General features: G+C 42.1%; 2 protein-coding genes across 2 annotated transcripts; both read left to right on the top strand.

Annotated features, from left to right (window-relative positions):
• The first annotated feature begins 480 nt into the window (after positions 1-480).
• rps28 (ribosomal protein S28) lies at positions 481-2,583 on the top strand. The gene is made up of 4 exons (XM_037457852.2): positions 481-526; positions 826-873; positions 1,299-1,421; positions 2,441-2,583. The coding sequence occupies exons 1-3, from the start codon at positions 488-490 to the stop codon at positions 1,419-1,421; spliced, it is 210 nt and encodes a 69-aa protein (XP_037313749.1). The 5' UTR covers positions 481-487; the 3' UTR covers positions 2,441-2,583.
• Positions 2,584-13,661: 11,078 nt separating this feature from the next.
• Positions 13,662-20,228, top strand: angptl4 (angiopoietin-like 4). The gene is made up of 7 exons (XM_037459124.2): positions 13,662-15,014; positions 15,820-15,930; positions 16,042-16,129; positions 18,059-18,172; positions 18,321-18,416; positions 18,645-18,929; positions 19,039-20,228. Exons 1-7 carry the CDS (start codon positions 14,487-14,489, stop codon positions 19,221-19,223), a joined length of 1,407 nt encoding a protein of 468 aa, XP_037315021.2. The 5' UTR covers positions 13,662-14,486; the 3' UTR covers positions 19,224-20,228.
• The last annotated feature ends 300 nt before the right edge of the window (positions 20,229-20,528 follow it).

Below are 20,528 nucleotides of genomic sequence, written 5' to 3' on the forward strand. Positions count from 1 at the left end.
TGTATCTCAAAACCCGAAAATATAGATTGTTTTGTATATTTTATATTCAATATACAAGAGAATCATTAATAATTGTGTGCATATATTTTAAAATTGGGATTAAGCTAACAGAGACAGGTAATTTGATCATTAATTATATATTCTTTTTTAATTTAATTTAATTCACTCATATATATATATATATTCAATATTATATATAGGCTATAGTACAAAAACATGTGTGAGTTGGTATGGCCCGTGTTTCCACCCTTGACAGATTGTGTGAATGGTACTGGCCAATCTCCGGAAAGGAAATGGTATTCTTAAATTAAATATAAATAACAATAATTATTCCATGTATTATTTTTTGTATTTTATTCGACCAATTGTTTTCAAATGTAACACCAGTTTATATAAAATTATAATATTGTCTTTCTTTTTTTTATTACAGTTCGCATATATTCGTGCTGTGCACCACGTGACTTCCTTTCCGGTCTAACCTGACAACATGGATGCCAGCCGCGTGCAGCCGATCAAGCTCGCCAGAGTAAGAAAATAACCAATATCCTCAAAATAATCGTATGCAAACGGATAAATGGCTACATAAACAGCTAATGTTTCATGGGGTTTCGGAACTGTGAAGCTAGATTGACTTTTACACATAGATTTTAGGGGGACGGCACGTCGGCTCTCGTGCACTCGGCATGGAGGCCCGTCCATGCTACTAGCTGCTAGCTTTTTCGCTGTTAGCCGGTTGTGGATTATTCAAAGTTAATTCAGTTCACATCAACGAATGGTTTATTTGAAAAGCTTCCTGCCTCCAATGTAACGTCTACTTTTTTTCAGGTCACCAAGGTGCTCGGAAGAACTGGTTCCCAGGGACAATGTACACAGGTAAACGCTCATGATCTCAAAGTTAGCATTTTGTTCATTTTAAATTTAGTCATTCTGTCTGGATAGTGATGCAATAAACGTTACCTCCATATTGAAACGTTACGGTAGTTTCGGGGGCAATATTTTTAGTTAAGTTACGTTAGGTTAACGTGTCTTCGAGTAATGTCTATTTTCGTTAACCCTCAATGAAAGGCAATGTTCCCCTTGTGGATTGACCTGTTTAAAGTGGTTAGTTAAAATATGTAACTAACGTTAGCTGAACTATTAGTATTTCAGTTTAATTTAATAGCGGTTTATTTAATTTAAACTGACTTGTTCGTCAATTCTTAATCTATGTAGATGATACAATGGCCCATCGACTGTGATGTTTAACACATTATTTAGTATTATATTCTAACCGTGTGTTTTCATCCGTTTGTCTTCAGGTCCGTGTTGAGTTCATGGACGACAGCAACCGCTCCATCATCAGGAACGTGAAGGGCCCAGTCAGAGAAGGAGATGTCCTCACACTTCTGGAGTCTGAAAGAGAAGCCAGGAGGCTGCGATAGGTGAGGGAGCACAAATTCAGCCACACGTCTCACTGCAAATAGTGTCACCCAAATGGTCCGTCATCTTGAAGAGAGCCAGCCTAAAGACAGATCAGTTCAAACTGGTAGTTTGGTAGGCACTCTTCTTGTGCAGTTAAAGGAAACCTGCAAAGCAATAGGTAATGGGCTTAAATTTGTTGCATCTCTTTACAATGTGTATGTATCATGGTCAGTGACCAGCACAGTTAAATCCAATTCCACATCAATTCAATATTCCACACCCCCTGCCAAAAGATGGTTTCAATGTGTTGATTTACATGTTTTTCCTAATATCCTGTCTTCTGTATGTTGAGAGTGTGGACAAAACATAATATAACCTATTTCAGTCAGTTGTAGTACAGTAACGCAGTTTGTGCCTTCAAGAATTTAATCCATAGATGACACAGCTGCTCCAAAACGAAACGCTAATCTTCTCAAATGGAGGATTATTCCAGGGCCTTATGACCTGTATTGTTACGTAATATGGTTCATTGTTCTTAGTAAGTGTATTTTCCACACACTCTAACTCTGATCTTTGATATGGGATTGCGTACCACTCGCAAATGGGTTCAACCAAATAGACAATGCGGCTGATGTGCAGCCTCTGTGAAAAACTAGAATTGAACATGCTTGTTACTCCATGCTTTTTAGTTATCTTGCAGTTTGCCACACTGTTGCAATTAAAGGAATTTAATTGAGTTTGGTTAAGTAGTTTGAAGTGCAATTCTTGTGGATTTAGATCTGGGCTGGTCATCAGGACTGGGCTCTATTTTCTCATTTTCCTACCGGGACGCCAGGGGAATGCAGCCGACAGCTGGCAGAGTTGTTTGAATAGAAAGAGAACCGATCTAACTGACGTATCACTGAATCATGAGTCAAATGAGATTTAGCTCTATTACCTGAATGTTTAGAACCCTGCTTATCTGGTCAAATAGAGGCATGTTCTGTTTTGGGTTGAGATGAAGGGTTATTTTTGAGTGACTGATTTCTTCTCTTCACAGTGCCTGCTGACGTTGAGAGAGGTGGAGTCCAATACTGTGGAAGAAGAACTATTCATCTCGAAGAAGACTCTGTCAATTCCACTTTAAATGGCTCTCAATCTCGCTTCATCAGATGCATTGAAATAAATTTGGTATTAAGATGACTGAATGTCCTGTGTTTTCTGTCTGTAAATAAGATACATTTTTTTTACAAATGGTAATTGATTTTTCAGGTTGCAACAGTGAGCTGTCATGTCTGACACATCCTTCTCGGTTATATTTTCAAATTGTATTCAAGGTATAGAGACAATTACATGTAAACACGTGGATTCATTCATTATATATTAAATGGTGAACTTTCAATGAGTCACAACTTTTAAATGCCGTCAAAATAAAGTAATTAGTTTATGATCTAGTAGTTTACTTTTGAGCCTAACTATTTAAAAAGGGCTATTAATAACAAAACTTGCAGGAAAGGAAAATCACCAGGATGGTATTGGATTCCCCCAGAAATGAACTTGGGATCTGTTGGGTTAAAGCATTTAGACTCTTCTAGGTGGTTCATAGTTTTATTGAAAATTGCTTTTAGAATAAATTATTTTTGCTTTATCGATATCACCTCAACCTGGCAAAGATCTTACACTATGTAACTACGTGCTTACTGCTGAGATTTCATCCTCCGCCCGCATTTTAGCAACACGTCGTGAAACATCAAATCGGTTCACTGTGACCAGACTGGCTTTATTAAGTCACGGTTAATCCCACAATATGTGCTGCCTTTTGCATACGATCAAGGCTGTAAATATATCACGCTCCCAAGTGCGGTCCTTGTCTTGTATGCCAAAAGATTAGAGGTAGATTTTGATTGAGGACAAATTTCTTTAAATTGATTCAAACTACTTCATACAAATCCTACTGCTATGATGGGATCAAATTGGATTGCGCCTCCCCCCATCATGGGTCTGGACTAAAGACCTCAAATGCATGACGGAGGACTTATTATTGGACTGGGATTACATTTATAAAACCAAAACCTCTATTATTGTAAAATATTATTTGCATCCATTATGTTGTGTATTTATATAGATATATATGTTTAAATACCTGAAGACGCGTGTCTGTAAATGCGCGTATATTCTCCGAATGGATAGATGATTTTTAATGCATATCTTGAAAGTGAATAAAAGATTTGATCACAATAAGTGCCCCACCACAACAACTATGGCGGCGCATGGAGTCGTGTGATGCACTGGGAGCCACAATGTTGGTGGTTCTAATCCCGGCTGCTCCATGTGCCATGTTGAAGTGTCCCTGAGGAAAACACCTAACCTCTAATTGCTCCCCAGGCCAAATGTAAGACATGGGTTTAAAAATGTAGTGTAAGTCGCTTTGGATGAAAGCGTCATCTAAACGACATGTAATAACTACAATTGAGGTACTTTAATTTTACATTGGAGTTTGGTTTGTACATCTACCCCATTTTTTATTTAAAAATGTATTTTCTGTTTTTCTTCATTCTTGACATTTTGTCTACAGTGTTAGCTACACAAACCACCCACAAATTATTTTTCCCAGCTTTTTATTCACTGTTAGAAATTTGAGCTTCCTTTTCACATTTGATAATTTGCTTCTGAGCTCCTCAGGGGTCGAGTGGTTTCAGCACATTTGGCCCCTCAGCCTTCTGGGTTATTTCCTGCCTTGGGTTCATTGCATTTGATACCCCTTTCTCTCATTGTCTTATTTTTACACTGTCCTAGGGCAACTACGGGAAAGATACCCCCAATTATTATTATTACCACTTGAAACATTGAATTGTTGAAATATGTAACATATTAAGAAATGAACAAGTCTAATCCAACAATCATTCAGAATTTCTTCATTCGGCATGAAGGGATCTTCTTATTAACATTTATTATTGTGTACATACTTTCTGCTCTGCAGCTCTTTATAGACATTAAGAGAAAAATGAATTTGTATTACCAGGGTCGGGTTCTATTATGTCCAACAGAGGGCACCATCACTCTTCAGGGTTCACGGTGACTCCAATGCTCTCTCACAGTCACTGAGTCGCTTCACCTTAAAAAAAAAAAGCAGCTTGAAGAACTTTTTTGCTGCCCATTTTCCCTAAATTCAAATTGTTTTCATACTGGAAGTTCAATAAATGAAAGGAAAATCTGAACTTATGCCAATTTGGGCTGTGTTTCTTAACATTCCATGCATATTCACAGGTCAATATTGAGACCTCTTCCCTGTTGGCTGCCTGAATTCATGGCTTCAACATCAGAGTTTGAGAGTGAACTCTCTGCGATGCTGAAGAAACAAGACACATTGTTCTGTTATTTCAAAGTGTTGATTATAACCAAGCTGTATGAAACACATGAACATTGGGCTGAGTTTTCTGGCAAACCCAGCGCTACATTCTGGCTATTTAGCTTCATTTTCTAACATATGTTCAAACCTATTTGATGCATTTTTCCTTTTTTTTTCCAACATGAAGCTTTTGGGGTGGAGTGCATCTCGAGGTTGACGAAGGAGCTCAAGTGTTGGAACAGGAAAGAAGGAATGTTTGAGTTATGCGAGGTGAGTTGTGGCTGCTCTTTGTATTCTGCAGGCTTAACAATCTCTCCTTTTACTATTCAGTTTGACCGACCCAGCAGCTGTCTTAGAATGAAGCCATAGCGGAAAAAAACGAATGAATTCAGTTGTAAAATCAATACATCATATGAAAGCAGTGCATTTGCCAGGCACAGCTGTACTAAACCTCTACGTCTTTGACAAGCATTAAAAAACAGGCTTGACTGAGGGAGTTCATATATTTGTTGTGGTCAATAAAAAGTAATACGTTTACCAAATACAAATAGTAGCCGTCATTTTTTAACAGAAAGGTTTTTATTGCATCTCTGGTGAAATCACCTTTATCCTATGAACGGATCATTCATACGGTTTCTCTCTTGCAGTTCTTGAGCTCTATATGCTTTGATGAATCACTGTGGCTTTTGCCAGGAGGTGGTAATTTAATGGTAATGTGAAAACTGACAAGGACTCACATAATAACCCTTACCAGCTTTTCTCAAGACTCAAGGTAAGACATGCACGAGAAGAAAGCGTGCTGGCACTGGACACGGAGATATGATACCGAGGAAATAAGCACTCCCTGACATCTTTTTACAAATCTAGTATGAACGGAGGCTACAAGACAGGATGAACCTGATCTTGATCCAACAAAGATCAGCTTGCATGCTGGCATTCACTCCTCAGGTGACATGTGAGCATCAACAAGTGGACGAGTTGCCAAGAAGTCTGCGGTCAGCCTGCTGAACCCTGAGAGCACATCACAAAAACAGCCTCAGTCTGAATGTATGATTCATGAAGCCCACTGTCTGCTTCCTTCCCTGACTGACCTTTGACCTAAGAGTTCAACAGAAAAACATTGAGACAAGGAAAGCCACTAAAGACTCCAACCATGTTATTCAGAAGGCTTCACAGTCAACAACGTGGTCACTTTACACCCTCGTCACCATCATTCCTCTCCATCTCTTCGCCTCGCTCAGGCATATAGACTTACAGGTGGTATGTGTTTACCATCACATGCAGGCCCCCAAGGTCAAAACCAGCCAGCAGAGAACAGCAGCAGTGGAGGCGTCTGCCCGTGTGCAGGCCGTATCTGATCTAAAACACTTTGCCAGCCGCTCACACGAGGACGCGGGGGCCTCGAGGCGTGGTAGCTGTTATGATTCTGTTGTTTTGACCGGGTTGTTTTGCGGCTTTCTAGGATAAGACGCGAGTGCATGGGATCTGTCTAGTGCTTCATTAACCGTATTATTCTGGGGAAAACAAGTCATGGAACCGGTGCAGGGCCAGGGTCCATTTGGCATTTGAACTGGACAAATTAAACAGAACAAAAGCTCATTTGCTCTTTGTTGGTCTGTAATTCTGAAAATCATACTGTTGACATCTATGATGAGATTGAGAAATAGATCACATGTATTTAGTCTATGGGTCACAATTTGTTGATTTGCCTTCACAAAAAGAGCTGATGTGTAAATTGGCTGTTGCTCACGTGTAATATTATATATAAGATCAGACCTTGTTCCCACTGCATTAAAGTAACATAATTACAGATTTAAGCGGAGCAGACGATGAAATGGAAAAACACTGCTCCAAAGTAGGTACAAGCTTAGTGAAATTGAATAATTTAATATAATAATATGATTTATCTCCAGTCATATCTTTTAAAAGATATGATTATGGTCCCTGTGACAAATGGGCTGCTCAGCGACCTGAGGGGAAAGAAGAGGAGGTCACCTCGCTGCCCCGTGCCAGTGGGCTCTTTGCAATCGGAGAAGCTTGGCACGAGGCCCTGGGCCTTGTTCCCTCTACGCTGCTTAACAGGATGTGCAGCAGGGGGGGCTCTGATTTACAGACTCTGAACCCGGCAAAGATCTGGGGTCACAGCCCTCGTATTTACCAACGGGGCCCATAGGGCGCCGAGTGGATGCCAAGAAGAATTTCACGGCAAAGGTAACTAGAAGACATTCGCTGCCTCTGTTGGTTACAGTCTGTGTCTTTATTACAAGCCTCTCAAACGATTCACCTTCTCTGTCCCCCCTCCAAACACTGAACTTTAGTACACTCTCCATAGATTATCCTTGTTTGCGGCAATTAGGTTGTGGGTGTTCTAATTAGGCTGCAGGAGGGAAAGCCAGGTTTTCACAGTTTGCAGCAATGAGGAGAGCTTAACTTATGCTGAATTTAAAGATTTAAAAACCTGGCGTGCATGGCACATTTCTCAGATTATTATGTTTACCTGCAAAAGCACAAGGCTTTAACCACAACGCTGTCTAGGAAATAGGAGTAAATCCGATGCTGAAATATAAAAGACCTTGACAGAAGTACATTTTGAAAGCTACCCAGAAACACTTGTGCGTTTGTGTGAGTCTGGAGATATTATCAACTACCACACAGTGAGAGCAATGAACTACGGAAGCATTGAAAAAAAAAAGATCTGAAGGCTGACTTTATTTACTTTTATGTAAGCAAAAGTGCAAAAGATGGAGCCAACACCGCCGAAGGTCAGAAAAACAAGCCATTCATTTATTTTCTTTGAAGGCTCCATCCACACAAAGCACGAGACCTGTAAAAAGCAGCTGCTCCAACAATTCCCTGCACAACAGCGTCACAGTACAAACAAGGTGTGCAGACGGAGAGAAAACGTGGCAAGCTGATACACAGGGTCAGAAGGCCGGGCTGTTGACAATGATGAGGCCCGTTGTGGAGGGTTACAGAAAGAGACGCTTTGATGCCCTGAAGCATCCGTAAGCAAACAAACTGGACTCTGTCCCGTGGACCAGGACACTGGCAGAGCGTGTACAGGCTGAAGTAACACCCTTATTGTTCCAGAGAAATTAAGCTCAAATATGATGTCATCCGGTCGGTTTCATGAGTATTTTACATGATTTTTTACCTGTGATTTTATTGTTGCTTCACGTTGAACTTCGGCAGAGAGACTAGGCTGTGTTTGCAGTTTATTTGCTAGTGAGCAAGAGAACAAATAAGCACAGATATACATAATGTGCCTTTATGTTTTGTCTCGCAAGAGACAGTAAGCTCCGCTTAGACCCGCAACTGGAATTTGTTGTCTTGTCGTTTTTACATTTTGGATTTTGTGAAGAGTAATTAGTGAGATTTAGAACTGCTGGCAGGTGGATTTTGTTGCCTTTGGACAGAGCCATGCTGCCTGTTTCCTCCTGTTTCCGGTCTCTACGCTAAACGGCTGCTGGGCAGAGTTTCATTTTGGCTAAATGTAGACTAAATGCAAAGTTTCCACAAACTATCAGCCAGAAAGACTATTTCAATGGGGTTAATAATGATTGGTCCTGGATAGTGGTTGAGAAACACAAAATATGCTTTCAGCATGTCCCTGCTTGCACAATATTCCATGACTTCAACGTTATCCAACGTGAATGTAACTTAACAAAAATGTTAACTGCTCCTCAACGACACTGCGCCTGCTGAGCAGTCAACACAATCTGTTGCCCTGCTTACTTGAGAAAACAGAGGAAAAACAAAAAAACTCAAAGCGATTTGTGAGGCAATTCAATTTCAATTAGGACTCAGGCTTTTGAGATTAACGTGGATCGTGGCAGTCATTAGAGACTCAGCAAAGAACAGATGGTCAGAGGTCGTCCCCTCAATGTGAGATCTGATTATTCTTCAAGAGCGTTTGTGGCTTTTCCAATAAATGTCTTGCTCTAAAAAAAAAAAAAGTAAACGCCATGTCTAGCTCTTGTGTCTAACGACAACCAGACACACTGCAATGCCCTTCAATAAAGATGCCATTAAAGGAATACTTTGTAATGTAAATCATAAGTTTGTGGTTTTCTGCTTTCGTGCTGTTTGAACAAACAGAAAAAGATTGATGTGTTGACTGGTGCACTGTGGCAGTGCTGTCACAGTGCATTGTCCTCTCAGATTCGAAATAATAGACAAAAGTGTTTAATTTCATCAGAAACGTCTGTGCTGAAGAGTGCACAGCTGCTGTGGTCAGACCGCCTACTGTTCAAGAAGAACACTTTGTAATTCAAGCTCTCCTTCATTTGCCTTCTTCAACCCACCAGCTGCTTAGCACTGACAGTAAGAGGCTGACCGTTACACACATTACAGATGAGACCACATTCACAGTCAGATCCCACTGCCATTCAATTCTCTCCTCCATCAGACCTGCTTCCACCTTCACTCCCGTTAATTCAAACTAATGGGGCAGTGAATTCGTATCAACGTGACTAACCTAAACCCAGTGGCCTCAAGCGCTTCTTACTCTGTATGCGTGTTTGAAATTTCCACACAAGGCCAAGAATTCATGGGAATCAGGCTTGATGACTGGGGTACACACCATCAGGGGGATCATTTATTAGATCTTGGGTTTGGGTCCCTGAAATGTTGCAGGAAGCTCGTTTAGCACCCACAATGGCCTCATTGGAGATAACCCCAGGCAATGTAAATATGAGTTTGAGTTATTTATGGCTACTGTATTTAGCATGGAATTCATGCTTGACCTTGCTAACTTGTTTTGGTCTCCAGATGGATTCATATCCATGTACAACAGCAAGATATCTCTTTGTGTTCATAAATAAGTGCTTTTCATGCTGTTATGATGAAAACAATTATTTTGCACTTATTAATCTTTAGATTAGATTATTATAATCATTAATACACTGCTGTAGAATGATTTTATGACATCTTGAAACATGTGCTTATTCACTTCTTGATGGGAGTGCCTGTTTGTTTAGTTAAAGAATCAAAATATAGCTTGTGTGTTGGTAGGTAGATGCTTTTTACCTTTTGACATGATGCCTTTGACTCTTTCCCCACCACAGCACATACTGGCTACTGACTACATTTTTGACATTTTGAATGACAATCACAGGGACGGTTCAGCAAGAGCTTGCTCTGACTCAAAAATACTGTAAACCAGTTCATATTTTCACCCCCAGGAAGAATTGACAGCGTGCACAGCTGCCGAGGTCAACCACGGTCCGCACAAATTGACTTTGTCCAAATTGTAAAATGTGTACTTTCTGTCCTTTTTGTGCTTCCTGCCAGCTGTGACACTCATGGAGCCCATGGGCAGTGGAAGCACAGACAGAACAGCATGAAGAGTGTGGAGGAGCGAGCATGTATTTGGGCCATGAATCAGCAGGAGAATGTTGCTTGTATGGCCCCAAGAAGTAAAACTGTCTCAGAGGGCAGAGGCAACCACGGGAACACATTCACCTGCATCACGCTGCACGTTGTCTGTGAACGTGTGCGCCGAGCATGAGATGCAAGGACAGGACACCACCGCGCATCTATGCATGCAAGTACGAGATGCGTGCATGTGTGTGTGTTGATTACAGTCAGCTGCACAAACAGGGCACCGGGGCACATTTGTTTCACGTGGTCTTGCGTGACTTTGGTTTTGACCTCAGAGAGAACAAATTGAACAATCTGTGCCGGATGTTGTAAAAGCAAAGCCCATGATGATCTTTAAAGATGTTTAACGGACGCAAAGCGTCCTAAAAAAAAAAGGCAGAAGTCAAACATTTGTGTGGGAACTGAAGTCTCTAGATATTAATGCCAAGAGGGACAACCACAGTATGTCTGAGTCCTCATAGGAAATCTCTCATATCCTCTCAGCCTGCGGTTTGCTCTGAAGTCAAATGAATCCCAACCTCGTCTCACGAAAAACAATTAAAAATGTATTTGCCAGCAGCCAATTACTGAATATGACTTGACACAGAAGTCAAGTCATATTCAGCAATTGGCTGCTGGTACAACAATAGCAAATCAGTCCCAGTGATAAAATGAAGTGTATATACTGTATATATATATGAGTCGCTGAGCACCACTGGGAGGCAGTAGTGCGTCTTACCTGGCTGGCTGATGTTCATAACACAGTGGAACTGGTTGAAGGCAGTCACGGTGGGCATCAGGACCCGTTTATCTGCCACCATGCCGGTCTTTGATTCCTTTTTTGAGAGAAAATAACATTTTTTTGCAAACTTGAAATCATAGTTTATCAGATCAATCGGATTTCTTTAATACCATAAATTCCGCTTATCCCGTAACTTCTTACTTTGTGTGAAACAGTTCCTTCAGTGCCAATGGTTCATTAGAAGGAGAGAATAATTAGCAAAGCTGCGTTGCATTGAGGTTTAACAGATTCAGGCTCCTGGCATTAGAAGATAAGATATTCCTTCAATAGTCCCACAGTGGGACGAATACGCAATATGATAACTCTGTGACGTGTCCATCCCGACTGATTGTTCTACACATCAGTCATGCCCTTCATTCACTCAGCGTGAGCCCCCACTGATCGAGTCAGCATTCATGAATTTATCATGAGATGTGAAATGAGGAACATACAGGTGACATTTGGCTTAATCCATTTAGTGAGGTGGGCAGCAGGTGACACATCAACACGACATGGCTTAATGTTATAATGTCATGAGGGCCAATGTGATGATGGATGAGATGTTATATTGAGGCTTCCTATATAGATATTCATATGCTGGGATTTCAATAGAATTGTGTGCAGCCTTTTTCCTCCAATTTCCCTTCAGTTTTGTCTTCAAAATTCTTTCTCGTAGGTTTGTCGCTTATATAAATATGTTATATGAAAAAGAAGAAATGGGAGTATAAAATGAGTCCCAATTGGAAAAGATCACAGATCACAGTTTGTTCCTGGGAAGAAGGGTGTGACGGCCTTCTCCATCTCTTCCCTTCACCTTTTACATGACTACGTCTGGGGCTGTACTGGGATTTACAGATGTGCTGTGTTTAGAATCTGGGTAAAAGGTTACCACGGCGGCCAGGGATGGGAGCGGCCATTTTAGAGAATGGAATAAGCAGCTGTGGGGAGGTGTGGATGCGGTTATGATGAGGTACAGACGAAAGCAAAGGCGTGAGAGTTTGAATGAGAGGACGTGAGACAGATTCTCGTAAAACATGCATGTTATTTAAAAATATTTAGTCTATTCTGTCAATACAATGAGCCTATTGAGCTTCTTGTTTTTGGCTACGATGCAATACGGGTATTGAAAGGATATTCAGATTAATTTCTTTATTTTACATTTACTGTTTGACGATTTCATGTATTTGTTTTGTTATATACTGACTTTTGACTTTGCTGCTCTAGTTTCTCCATTGTGTGACACTTTAAGATTTACTTATTTCATTTCTTATATGATTTGTTGCCCACTTTTGACACTTTAAATACACAATGCTACTTGTTCAGTAACATTTTCAATGATGGACTATTGCTTGTAGTGGCGTACTTTTAAAACTATTGAATTTATATTATTATTATTATTATTTATAATTATATATAAGTAAAAGAGCTGAATACTTCATCTACCTGACAAATGAGTCACAGGTGTTTAAAACACTGACTGGCAGTGTGTTGTCAAATTATGGTGCAATTTTGTCTTCACGCGAATGGTGGAAACACGTCGCCTATGAGTCATCCCACGATTACAGCATGAAAATAACTGAGTCAAACTGGATTTTACTCATTTCAACTGCAACCTAGCAGTTGATTTACAATCCTTTTAGAAACCCGAAATGTACTTCATCGCCGCCTCAAACAACCAGCTGTAATTCATCTGAATGACCTCAAATATATTTTATATCGCTATCTTTAACGTTCCTTAAAGAAAAACAGCAACAATAATTGAAGGGGTGCTGTTATTTTGCCAGGCCCGTACTATTCGCCCAGCTCACAGACATGCTGGATTTTGGTAATGTGCATATGAAATTCTATAAGAAATGAACATTTTTTACATGTATAATCAGGACCGTTGTGCAAAAGAGCGTCACCAAGTTTGACAGCTATTCAATTAATCTCAAGAAGCAGTTGTCTTCTTGAGATGCCGTGTTCCTACTTGTACCTGCACTGGAAAAATACCTTTCAACCCCTTAGCCCTACCTCCTTCTTCAGCACATATTTGTATATATATATATATATATATATAAACCTATTCTACCCAGTCATAACCTTAACTGAACCCTAACTGAAATTAAAACAAATCATCACTGTAGTGGATAGAAATCTAATCGCACCGTGTGGACCTTATAGCTCTTCTTGAAATGTAAAGATTGAGTCATAAAGTGTTGTAACTGGGAAACAATAGGTTGTCAGGGCAGGGCGGAAACCCTTCTCCATCAATGCTTTCACAAATAATAATGCCTGTTTATTACATTCCAGACTCTGTACTGGGTTTCCCCTCCCAGCAGTCTCTCAGTTACCTTTCACCTACTTAGTCTGGGCTGCAGACAGGAGAGGGTTAAAGCAGCTCCTTCTTTGTGGTCTGGCTCCAGGACCAGATCATGCAAGGCCTATAGAAGCCTCAAGGCGGAGGTTGTAAAGAAAAAAAGAAAAAAAAACATAATGTGGGCACTCTGTGTGCTGTGACCTTTCCCCTAATTCCCACAGTCCACACGTCTCCCCAGCAGTAGGTATTTGCTGAAGATCACCTCGGGCCAAATTGGATGCATATTCCTCTCCTGGCTACTGGACAAAGTCACCGACTTCATTCGTCTCCCAGAATCATATACAAACTGTTTTTATGTTGGTATTAAAAAAAAAAAACCATCCATCCATTTGTCGATCTATCCATTTATTTGTTTATCCGTTTATCTATCAGAGAACATATAACTTATATTATGAAGTCACTTGGATTACGGTAAAAGAATATAATCATTGATTGTATATTTTGCCTGTATTCTTTCTCAGTCTTAATGTGCAGTTTCCTTGTTAATACAGATTTGATTCATACACAGGTTTTTTTCCTCACAGGAATTTACCTCACGATAAAGTGAGGTTCCAGGAAGTAGAAAAGGCTCAACTTCTCCCCTGCCATTTATAGGAATCTTCCTTTTTAAGGTCTGGAAATGTATCTTTCATACGCAACAGCATATGTGGTGTAGGATTTCACTTTCTCTTTTGTAGTGTGTATTTTAGGACTTCAGTGCAAATCAGGCCCCTTTACTGTAAATCACGGTACAAGTCTCCAAATGTATTATGTTTTCGGACTATCTATTATTTTATTTATTTTCAGAACAATCTGTGGGTTTTTTTATAAGCTAATTTTAATCTGATGGGAAGGTGTTTTGGCACTTATTCCAAACCACTACTTTGTGTGAATTCAGAAATATACATTAGTTGGAATGCTGGGGATATAAACTATAATCTAGATGATGTCGCCACAGTGCCTAGATGAATGCCTGTCTTTTTGTTGTATTACGTCCCTCCTTCGCCTCTGACATGAATAGTTAACAGGGAGGTGGAGGAGGGACAGAAACCTGAGAATAACTGCACCCCTCCCTCCCTCTCCTACGCCGGCCAATGGCAGGCTACTTACAGCTTAGAGTTGAGGGCTGTGAAACTATATAACAGAGGTGCTCTGATTATTCAGTCAGGATACGTAGCTCCCAGATAAAAAAAAAAACTATCAACTGCAAACCTCTACAACGGGATATTATACACTATTCCAAAAAATCATCTTGAGAGTTTAGGACAACGGCAGCAATGAAGACAACACTGGCAACTCTAACCCTGTGCCTGGTGGTGCTCATGGCCATAGCTTTCCCTTTGGAGAAGAAAGGGGGCTCATCTTCCAGCAGTGGTGCCAAGGAGAAGCGTGTACAGTACGCAGCTTGGGATGACGTGAACGTCATCGCTCATGGCCTCCTGCAGCTGGGCCAGGGCCTGAAGGAGCATGTGGACAAAACCAAGGTCCAGATGAGGGACATTTCCACCAAGCTGAAGGTCTTTAACCGCACAGTGACGGAGCTGGGAAAGGAGAGCCAGAAGCTGCGAGTGGAGGGGGAGGCCCTAAAGGCTCGAGCCCACGGGCTGGAGGACAGAGAGGGACAGCTGCTCAATGTCACGGCGGAGCTGAGGGAGAAGGCAGAGGAGATGCAGCATGAGAGGAGGACCATGAGCGAGAGGATGAGCCGGCTGGAGGAGAGGCTGGACATCATGCTTCAGGGAGACTCTGCGCTGCTTGACACAAAACCTGGTGCCAAGAACAACAGTGATGCTCATATTATACAGGTGAGAATGCGGGTTTCTGGCTTTCTGTTTTGTTTTGTATTTACTGTGAAGATTTTTTATAGGCCGAACATCTTAAAGTAAGGGAAGTGAAATTAGTATGGGAGAAAAAAGGAGCTAAATGAGGGTCCCTACTGTATGCAAAACCTTATTTTGTATCCTACTCCTGAATCCAAGATAGATCTCAGAGAGTACAAACTGATGGTTTGCTGCAGCAGATGGTCAACAGGCTGGATGTACATTACACGTGCACCGTTGGCTGTTGTGACGCTCAAAGCAACTAAAGCCAAAGGTACAAAGGGCAATCAGCGGGTGGTGGGTTTGGCGTTGAGGCAGGACGTGCAGTACGTGCAGGAACGTCTGAGAAGCTCCCACACAAAGAGATCTGCACGAGTAGCCTCTGAGAATGTGTGCATGATTTTTCCCAGCTGGCCCATTTTACAACCTGTAGATTTCTAGGGTCACGTGGCACAGTGGAAGTGGTTTATGTTAGTTGTGTTTTCTTTTTTCCATGTCTCGCTTAATGACGACTGTGAGTCCGAAAGGCTTTAAAGTGGAAACCCACTCTGCGCGTTACATAACGCATAAGGACACCATGGCAAAAGTGGAAAGAGTTTGCCGGGGGGGGCGAGATCAAGGCTCGGGTTTTTTAATGAAAACCCTGAAAGTGGCGTGTTTGTTGTGCTCATTCTGCTGATGTGTTCGAAAGTTCCACGACGCATCTGGCACATTTTACGCACAGGTGCCCTGTCATTAAAAGCGATAATGCTTTAAAAACGTGTTGTATTTGTTTCTTTTTTTCTGTCAGCCGATGCTGGAGGCTCAGAACAAACGCATTGACGATCTGATGGAGCGGATCAGACTACAGCAGGAGAAGCTTGACAAGCAGAACGTGCGCATCAGGACCCTTCACAGCCAGGTGAGGCTGCCATACAAACCGCTTACAAATAAAACGACACTGCGTTAACCATCAGCATATGCACAATGTGTCAATTCTTCCGCAATCTCACGTTACGTAAATCCCCCCCAGGTTCAACAGTCACGACAGAGAGCGTCCTCGCGCAGCAGCAACAGTGACGCGCAAAGTGGCGTCGCCGAGCAACGCGACTCACCAGCCGGTAAGTAAAGCCATGAAATCCCCTTCTGACACTGTCTTAAGTCGACCGAAGGGAACCCGACGCCCGATGTGGCGGGCCATCTGTTTAGTGAGGCTATAAAGAAGCTTACATCACTGGCAATTAGAATCAAGCCAGCTAATCAATTTGGGACAAGCTCCTCTGCGCGGCGTGACGCCAGAATATGTTGAGTCTAGTGCCCGTCATCCTGTGGCCTACACTTACTACCAAAGGCAGTAAATGATGCTGCTGCTGCTTCGATCTGCTGTATCTGAACGTGACTAATGAACGCTTTCATCTGGACTTTACTTACCTTGCACTTCAAACCAGTCTCACTGGAAGTCAGTTCATGATGGCGAATAGCTGGATTAAACAAAAATGTATGCACGTCAGATTTGAATGAGCATATATGGAATAATTGTGGAATAAGTTACACTATAGAGTCAAACCTCTATTTCGTTGATGCCTGATGATGAGATGAGATGAGAAGTGGGTCAAAGGTGAACACAGAACCATTGAGACCAGTCAGTCAGTAAAAATCACAATTTACATGTCAGAGAACTGGCATCAGCTGGATTTAAAGAATGAGGAAAGATACAAGCTTCTTTGGCAATGCTTCAACTGGGGGAAAGTTCACTTGTCACTGAGTGTTCAGTCAAGTCTCACAGCTCAATGGGATTACTCACACCGTTCATTTCTGTGCTCTGGGGGGGTGGGAAGGCTTTGTACAAATCTAGCATGCAATGATCCTCAGATTACTGCCCATGTGCCTGAACCAAGAAAAAAGGAGGGAAAATAATAGTCTATATTTATCTGTGAACTTTGTACAGATATCCGCTACGTCTTCACGACTCACCTCCTCCCCTCTTTAGGACGCTTTTGAGCAAAACAAACATTTGTATACCCCTCAAGAATGAGCAACCTTTCCCCCAGATCTGTCAGGGAGTCAGACATCCCTCCTCCTCTTCACTCCTCCCCCACCACCGCAACGCACAGCCTCCCCTCCACCTTCCCTCGCATTGTAATGAATAAGAAGTGTGCCAAAGTTCAGGAAAACCTCTGACCCCCAAGGCCACAACTGGCAACCAAGAGGTCATACCTCCAGGCAAAGGAGCTCGCACACAATGGGTTTTTGTGGTTGTGCGGTCAGCTGGTGTGCTCCCATTAAAACAATACGTAGGCAAATATATGAATGTATGAAACAAGATAAAAACTATATATTTTTTGTTTGTGGTATGAAGATGTTCACAAGATGATGTCATCCATAATAGAAAAGGATCACTGGGGAGATGCTATTGTCCCTGTGGTCTAGTTGTTTTGTGTTATTGCCTTACTGCAATATCCCCCTAACCCCCTCCCCATCTGATCACTCCCCATGCATGCGCTAGCCATGTACCAGCCATGCACCAGCCATGCACTGCTACGTCACCGACTGGCTGCTGTGCATGTGAGGGAGGTGTGTGAGCCGGGGAGGAGGGGGATTGGAGGCAGGGAGAAGGGGGTTGAGGAATGCACAAGGCAGTAGTGGTAGTGGCCTGGAAGGCAGGGCTGCCGTAAACAGGAACGACTGCTTGGGAACTGGGACAAAGGTTATATTTATTACCAAGACACAAGTTGTCTCTGTGTCTCTAGGGTACACATTTATCGGCAGACTTACAGATAAGCTCACTCCGAACAATCGCAGTGCAGACAAACGTGTTGCTGAGAGCTTCCTCTGAACTTATCAATGCAGGACAGAGTAAACAAGTTGGATTGGGTTTTCATTTTTCACTTTCGTCATGACAACAGAGTTCAGGCGAGTAGAGGTTGAGCCAAGCCTGTGTGTTCAATGTGTCGTGTAAATAGCACGGCCGAAAGACAATCATTGTGTTGTGATTAATGGGCCTTAAAGGACCTGGTTGTCTTACCATCTTCTTCTTCTTCTTCTTCTAGAGATGGCATCAGATTGTCACGAGCTGTTCCTGAGAGGAGAGAGCACGAGTGGGGTCTACACCATCCAGCCAATAAATGCTGAGGCCTTTAAGGTGTTCTGTGAGATGACAGCTGGTAAGTGGAGTGAAACTCTGTTTACATTTTGCCCTTTGAGTCGTTCTCAGTTAGCTTTTTGCACGTTGACGATCACTCACCAACTGAAGGTTGCTTATTTGGTTGACACAACTTGTTCTAATCATTGTGTTTCTGTCTTTCTGTCCAGATGGCGGATGGACGGTGATCCAAAATCGTCTTGACGGCTCAGTGGACTTTGACCAGCTATGGCAGGCCTACAAAACCGGCTTTGGCAGCTTGAATGGTAAATGCTCTTTCGACTTTGATCTCACGCTCACCAACTGAACAGGAGCTAGCCGGCCGAGGCAGGTCCAGATTAGTTCACACAACATTACTGTGTTTTACAACCACTGCATCAGACGGCAGGATCCATCTCCCAAAAGCATCTTATCGCTGATAACGGATCCAAGAGAAGTCGACACAGTAGAATCACTGTCTCAACTGGGTACATTTCTCTGCACCTTTCCTCTAGGAGAGTTCTGGCTGGGGTTAGAAAAGATCCACTCTATCGCCAAAGGTGGGGGCTACATCCTCGACATCCTACTCGCCGACTGGAGTGGAGACATCGCATCTGTCCGCCTCCCCTTTCATCTGGGTGGAGAGGACACCAAGTACTCGCTGAAGATCCAGAAGGCAGACGCCTTCAGCCCCCTGGAGAGCTCCCTGGCTACTGACGCCACGGCCGGCCTGACCTTTTCCACCGGGGACCAAGACAACGACCAGAAAAACGACACCAACTGCGCCAAGCACCTCTCCGGTAAGTTGTAGCCGATGATCCCGACCATAAATGCCTCCCTCGGTGCATTTTCTAGAGGCCAGTTTGGGACGGTGCACCTGACCGGATGTTGTCCTCTTTGTGTTGCTAGGTGGCTGGTGGTTCAGTAACTGCGGTCGCTCCAACCTGAACGGGAGATACTTCCAGAGCCCTCCTCCAAAGCAGCGGGACCAGAGGAAGCAGAGCATCTTCTGGAAGACCTGGAGGGGCCGCTACTACCCGCTGAAGTCCAGCAGGATGATGATCGCCCCGGCTGTGATCGAAAACAAGTCATAAAGAATAGACAGAAATAAAGAAGTGGAGACGAAGACGAGTTGGAGAAAGATGTACATTTTGGACTATTCTTCTTTCTTTCTTTGTGCTTGGTTGATGAGTGAGAGGTTTCCATTTGCCTGGTTATCTCACTGTGAGGTAGAGCTCCCACCAGAAAAAAAATACCTCGCATTTAATGACACAAGCAGATTCCTCCCCTGCATCTGGAGCCACAGATGGCGGAAAAAAAGGCCGAATAAAAACTTGGTGGAAAGTTTTTCATCTGTTGAACCATCTGTTGGCACGAAGCAGGGGCCCCTTGTCAGGAGGGAATCGCAGGGCGAGTCCCGACCCATCCGCTGTGCTCTGAGGCCACAAAACATTTCCAACAAGTAAAGACGCGTCACCAGACAACTGTGTCAACTGTGCATGTGGGCTGCGGTTCAGCTTGAATGTGGTTTTGTAGCAAGTAAAAGGCTCAAAAGAGATAAAGAATTGATGGTGAAGTGAAAACGCAGTTGGATAAAAAAAAACAAAATGGTGCGGACCAAGTACTGATTTAAGTCGTTTCCCACGTAGATGGATGGGATTTATGTTTGAAAGCATTATGTAATGTAATAAATCACTGTTCACTAGGATTGCAATGCAGACAACTGTTCAGACTGACGTTGGTGGGGCGATGAAAACCGCTCCAGCCTTTTGTATAAAATATTTTCTGTCTGCAATTTTGAATCAAATGATGCATATTCTTCACTGACTTAAATCTCTTGTGTGGAGATTTTGCTGATGTTAAGTCATATTGACTTTTTTTCAATACGTGTGACATTATCTGTTGTTTGTGTGACTTGAAGGTTTGTTACTGTTAAATGTATTTAATGTTAAAGAATCAATATATAAATATATATTTCTGGTGGTACTTGTTTGTAATTTATAATGTATTTGTCGTGTTTGCCTGATGTGAAAGGTTTTTTTAAGAGAGTTTAACCATTGTTGGTGCCATGGTGAGCCAATAAAACTGATTTAAACTAGTATGGCTTTTTGTCTGTCTCTTCTGTGTGACTTTAGCAGGATCCACAAGTTAGCAACTGGTACTTAAGATCGTTAAGCCAGAATAAAACAGTCAACTGACAACCAAACTGGAACCGAAACATAAAATATCACAACAGGAAGGGTTTATGAAAATATTGGTATACTATAGTGTTCCAATACTGCAAAATAGTCATAATAGTTATATATTAATAGTCCATACTGTATTCATCAGCTCATACTCAAGCAAAATACATTTTCTTATATCAAACACAAGTTAACCATCCTCAAATGAACAAAGGT

The sequence above is a fragment of the Pungitius pungitius genome, chromosome 15 (assembly GCF_949316345.1).
Source record: "Pungitius pungitius chromosome 15, fPunPun2.1, whole genome shotgun sequence".
NCBI classification, from domain to species: domain Eukaryota; kingdom Metazoa; phylum Chordata; class Actinopteri; order Perciformes; family Gasterosteidae; genus Pungitius; species Pungitius pungitius.